General features: G+C 39.2%; 1 protein-coding gene across 5 annotated transcripts in view; it reads left to right on the plus strand.

Annotated features, from left to right (window-relative positions):
- The window catches only part of FRAS1 (Fraser extracellular matrix complex subunit 1), a 299,449-nt gene extending 293,669 nt beyond the window's left edge, over positions 1 to 5,780 (plus strand). For 4 of the 5 annotated variants that reach the window (XM_073340462.2, XM_073340465.2, XM_073340463.2 and 1 more), the window contains one exon: positions 1,631 to 5,780. In XM_073340462.2, coding sequence (XP_073196563.2) covers positions 1,631 to 2,230 — 600 coding nt within the window. In that variant the 3' untranslated portion in view covers positions 2,231 to 5,780. The remainder of the gene's footprint in view (positions 1 to 1,630) is intronic. The other variant, XM_073340467.2, reaches the window with a different exon arrangement.
- Positions 5,781 to 6,000: the final 220 nt, after the last annotated feature.

Consider the following 6,000-nt stretch of genomic DNA (forward strand, 5'->3'; position numbering starts at 1 on the left):
AGATACTTTGTGCTTTACAGACTCTAGGCCTGACCCTGCATGTATAGAAGTCCAACACACACTAGGGCAAGCCTTGCAGTCTTATCTAATTTTCTGTGGACAAAGGCAGCACATATTTCCTAGTGCCAGAAACACTCTTCAACAATTTAGGGCCCTAATTCTATACTGGGATCCACTAGCACAAGTGTCTGTATCCATGCAGAGTCTCATTGAGCCCAGGTCATATTAACTTCTTTTAATGCTAATCTTCAGGGAGGAATTCCTTAGTGTTCAGTTTGCGAATGTGCTGAGCCCCTTTAACTTATTCTGAAGTCCACAGGAATTTAGAGTACTTAGCAGTTCTCCCGGGATCAAGCCACTCAGTTACAAAGGTGGAATTCCTAGAAGGTGGGTGCTGTCTCTGCATAGTTACCCAGCAAGATATGACTCAATGGGCAAGTTTAGAATATAGGTGAGATCTACATTGTCAACAGCTACCTGAAGGAAGCCATCTATCAGTGGGATTTACTGGAGCTGTATGTTAATCAATTTGAAGGTTCCTATTGACTCATTGCACATTGATTCAGCCCCTTAGCTATGGTGGGCTCTTGGACAAGGAACTTGCTCTTCCCTGAGATTCATCTCAGCTCACTTTAAAATCATCATATGTTGGAACAAGAGGCATTAGATGGGAGAATTTTATAAACTGTATTAAATAAATATGCATTATTTTCCCCTTCCCCTCCCTTACACTTTTCCCACATTTTCCCACTGAACTCAATTTGGATTTAGGGCTGCCCAGCATTCTTCAGGATCAGACCCTAAATTAGACAACGAATACCGTTCAGACAAAGTTCAGCTCCCCACAAACGCCCAGACTGGATTTGTTTGTTTGACCTTTCCTAAGACAGTGCTGTATTTAGTTTTTAAAATATATTTGTAATTAAATATTTGTAATGACAGTTCTCCAAGCCATTCAGCAAAGAGTCTCTTTTAAAAGAGTTGTTATTAATGAATAATTTATTAGGATTATCATAGTTATCAGAGCTGGTCAAAAACCATAAACAAATTTATAAAAACAATTTTACTGTTCTTTCAAAAATCAAAAACTGTCAAACTTTCAGAAGTTAAAAATGGAAAAAAATATGAATTTTTGGGCATCAGACAAATAATGTTGACACAAAATGTCATAAAGGAAATTTTAAAAAAATCCAACCAGGTATTTATTTATTATTTCTAGAACTGGACAGAACATTTTAAAATGATTAACACTGAAACAAAATATTGACAAAATATTCTGGGCAATACTTGCCCCCATCTTTTGGTCACCAAAAATTGTTAATATATTGCTATTGGTCACCAAACTATGTGATAGTGTGATGGCTTCCATTGTGGTCGGTGCATGGAGAACTGAATGGGGACCTCCAGAGCTAAAACCATGAGCTGCTACAGCTTGAGCTAAAGCTCCCCAAGGACTGTAACAGACCCATAATATCTGTGAAAAAGGCACAGACAGAGACCTATAACATGCACTTGTTCCTGGCTTATAGAGTAGCACTTACCTATTTCCATCTGCTATGAACAGAATTCTAGCATCACTTTAGCTAAAGTCCCAGAGTAAAGTCTCTTGTGTGTATGTGCTGTCATAAAGGTGGAAGCTGGACACCAGTGGTACCTTCAGGTGATCTATATAATTGGCCCAGAAACCATTGCAGGGCCCCGTGTTCAACGGTCTCTCACTCACCACCTGAAACGCAGCCGCAGGGACCTGGTGGACAACAACGGCAGACTGATTCTGGATGACTCCTTGATCTATGACAATGAAGGCGACCAAGTCAAGAATGGCACCAACATGAAATCGCTGAGCCTGGAGGTGCAGGAAGCAGTCACGACTGCTTCCTTATCACAAACAGGGGCGTCCATAGGAAGTGCTTTTGCTGCCATCATGCTGCTGCTGCTCGTGCTCCTGTTAGTTTGCTTCATAACTAGGAAATGTCGAAAGCAGAAGAAGAAGAAGAAAAAGCCTGCCAAAGACATCATGGAGGAATATCCGCTCAACACCAAGATAGAAGTACCCAAGAAAAATATAGAAAGGGTGGAGAAGAACATAAACAGACAATACTGCACTGTAAGGAATATCAATATATTAAGTGACAATGAGGGTGCCTACAAGGTCAAAGGTGCTAAGGTCAAACAAGTGAACTTAGAGGTCAAAGTTCACAACAATTTACATGATGGAACAGAAGTTTGAGAGTGCACATTTTTTTTTGTAAAAGCTTTTTATAAATTGTAAAAGAAAAAAATTAAAAATTTACTGGTATTTTTATAGTCTTGTGGAAAAGGGAAGAATATAGCTTTGAGTGGTGGACAGCAATGCATCCTCCCATGCTTCAACTCACAACTGAGCTACCTCATTCAAAGCAGGACTGTGTGACACACCCAGGGCAGAAAACATTGAAACTTTCATGTGGTATCTCTACCAACACTCAGTTCTGTTTTACGCTACACCACTTTCATAACAGCATTCCTGGCAGCCAAATATTTACGTAAGCTCTACAGTGATTCTAACAAGAACAGTTCATTGTAATGGGGTTTAATAATGCTGTAAGATGAACAGGGCAGTGCAGTATCCTTAGATCAGATGCACAGTGTTTCGCAAAGATCCTTGTAAGAGCTGGAATCTATTCAATTCCACTCTATACTGCTTTCCTTTGCTCTTCCTTTTTGCTGGAAGATGTCACGCAGAACATGACTGTTTTGGTCAAGCATACAGGCACACACAGCCAGTTCTGAAACTAATGCCAGTATCTTCTCAATGGATGATCTGCATGGGAGTGAAATGCTCTTTGAGAAAATCACCGCATGCAGAGGGCCCACACATAGCAGCGGGTATCACTTAAGCCCCATGTTAAAGGGAAATTAAGTTGTGCCCAGGACCTTCTGCACTGGAGTGATTGTCACTCTCAAATGAGTGTGAATCTTCCATTGTTCTCCATCCTGAAGATTTAGGGTGAAATCCTGGCCCCCTTGAAGTCAATGGCAAAACTCCCATTGACTTCACTCTGACTCTTTGAACTACCAATCCCATCACCTGTCCTTCCAACTCAGTGAAGTCTGGAACCCAAAATCATCTGTTTGGTCTCCCAGTCAGTAGCAGCAGCAACATAATAAGATTGAAACACCTTTCATTGAGAACCCTCCACAAAGTCAATGCAAAGAACTATTTGGAGCAGTCTAGATGAGGGGGTTGTCCACTTGGGGGTTGCAGACAGTTGGTTGTGGGCCACAGTGCCCTTCCTATATTGTTGAATGGGATGGAATCCTAGTTAAATCCCAGCTATATGGGAGGAGAGTCCTAGTATTGAAAAGAGCAAGAACCATTGATAAGGGTAAAGCAGCTGAAATGTTCTAACTTTTGTTTACAATGATCTGAGCACTTTGTACTGTAGTGTGTTACATTTTCATGGTGCTGTACCGATATTAATGAACCTCTTAGCATTATTCCAAACGTGATATTTGATTTTGGTGAGATACCAAACCTTTTCTCCCCGACCCTCAGTCACATACAGTACAGATGGAACAGTTGCTCTATTGCATGATGCACTAGAAAATAGCGTGCACAAGCATGCCATGCCTGTTATTTATTAAACAATATTGCCTTATCTGCAGTGATTTCCGAACTCCTCAGTAACCTTTACACTCCTGGGTGCATTTTAAACTGCATGGAGTGTGGAACACACTCATCCCCCAGACTTTGAGTTCCAGCTATGTGCAAACTGGAAGTAAAGCAGCTGGTATTCACTACTGCCTGCCAGTTTTAGGTTTTCCCACACCATTACAAAAACCCAGCACAACATGTGTCCTTGTTTTTAAGAAGGTTCTCTTCATTTTAAATTTATTATTTTTTAAAATGGAGGGACAAAAAAGCCAAAACTTGTTTTGACCGCAGTAGAGCAACTGCAACTCTGGTACCTAATGATTCCATTCACACTTTTTAGTAAGGTTCCATTCATAAATCTAATAAATCATAAATCATAAATTACAAATTATTAATAGATGTTTTAGTAAATAATAATAAAGGTCAGTTTCATTATCCCTTTTTATGGATGGGGAAATTGAGGCACAGAGACGGGGACTGACTTGCCCAACATGACCCAGCAGACCCCAGTGGCAGAGCCAGGAATAGACTCCTGAGTCTCAGGGGACAGTTCACTAGTCACTAGGCTACAAGGGTTAATCACTTGTTATAGAGGCCAAGAGTTTGCTTATAATCGTTTGACACATTCTACTGATGTGCTGATAAACATATGTATCTTATGGCTGCAACAGGCTTATAACATCACTGCTCATGTATTAACCCTTTTCAAACTATTTGTAAATGGAACATCACTATGAAGTGTGACCATGATTCCTTTAGCTGTGTCCCCCATCTCTATTATAATATTTCCTGATGTGGCACCATTTCAGGTTTGTTTCTGGTAGCTCAGGTACTTGGTTTACATACTCATACTCACACCAACGTCACACAGACATACCTAAACAATCAATATTTTGGGTTGTCAAAGAGCTGATATTACTTTTCTGGGTCTTTTAGGCATTTGGCCAGAAGGTATTGGTTTGTTTCTCCCACAGATTCAACAGCAACTGGATAATATGTGTAAATATAATATGTAATGTGCATTTTCTGAGTGGCGGTGAGATCTGATTATTCAGCTTAAATATTTACAGGGGGGTCTGTTCTCCCTGTGATGCATGCAGACTGCTCCCATCAGTGATTGTTTTAGACTGCAAGCTCTGCATGGCAAGGACTGTCTGCTTTGTGTCCTGAACAGCACTGAATTGCTCAGTGCCTAACACCAGATATATCATAGTGTTAAATGGGAGTTTTATGCATATGTTTATGGAAGCTGAGAGGTGGAAAGTGGCAGTAAAGCCATCTGATTTCACACAACACTGTGTAATAACAGAACCTGAGATCCTTCCTGTGTAATGTCCACAAAACAAATATAGGAACCACCCCTGGCAGATTATTTATGACAACCTCACACTAGTGACTTGCCTATGGAAAATTAAAACGCCTGCAAAATTTGGGGTGTTCCTTCATCTCACTTTGATTGTCAGTATCCGCTCTGTTAGATGTACACTTCAAATGAAAGTGTTGAAGCTTTGGATTTGTGACTTAATCATTTTATTCACAATTGTCAGCTGTATTTTATATATGTTGATCAAAGACTGTGGATGCTATTTCCTTTCATTCAGATATGTCGCACCCACATAGTCTCAGCTTCTGCAGTTTGCTTGTTAATGAATTATAAATCCTAGTGTACTTTTTTTTAAAGTATTGAAATTAGTACAAATAAAACTTTGGAAGTTCATTTTCTCTTGTGTATTATGGTACTGTATAAATAAAAACAGAGCCAAGGTGCAATGTTACAGTTCTCCGTATTTGTACAATTGTTTTAACCTGATGACACTGGGGACATTATATATTTCTGCTCCTAAGAAATAATAATGTTGAGACAGGCTTATGTATGACTGCATTTTTCTGACCTTGTGTGTGCATATGTTTTGATATCCTTCAGTTATATCAAATTATTTTACTGTGCACTGCACCCCCGGTGAAGACCATCTGATATGATCTGAATATATCACTTGTTGTGCTGTCAACCTGTTTTCTTGAATCTCATTATAATGTATGTATTTTGAATATCACTCTATTTGTTATGGAGTTAATGGTTTTTTTCATGCAGTACAACATGTCACAATACAAATTTTTTGGCTAATAAACAACATTTTGGTTACTTTTTGACACAAGCTTTCAATTTATTTCATTCTTCATGACACACATGAAGCACCTGAATCTCTCTAGTCAGTGCTTTGAAGAAAGATGTCTTAAAGTTAGACACGCATAGTGTTATCCAAAAGTTCAGTTATAGCCTAATTATTTCCCATTAAATTAGCAGTCATGTTATCGTTGTTCAGCATTAAATTTTAAAAAATTACCTCATATCTAGCTAAACT

The sequence above is a fragment of the Lepidochelys kempii genome, chromosome 4, assembly GCF_965140285.1.
Source record: "Lepidochelys kempii isolate rLepKem1 chromosome 4, rLepKem1.hap1, whole genome shotgun sequence".
Classification (NCBI taxonomy): Eukaryota; Metazoa; Chordata; order Testudines; family Cheloniidae; genus Lepidochelys; species Lepidochelys kempii.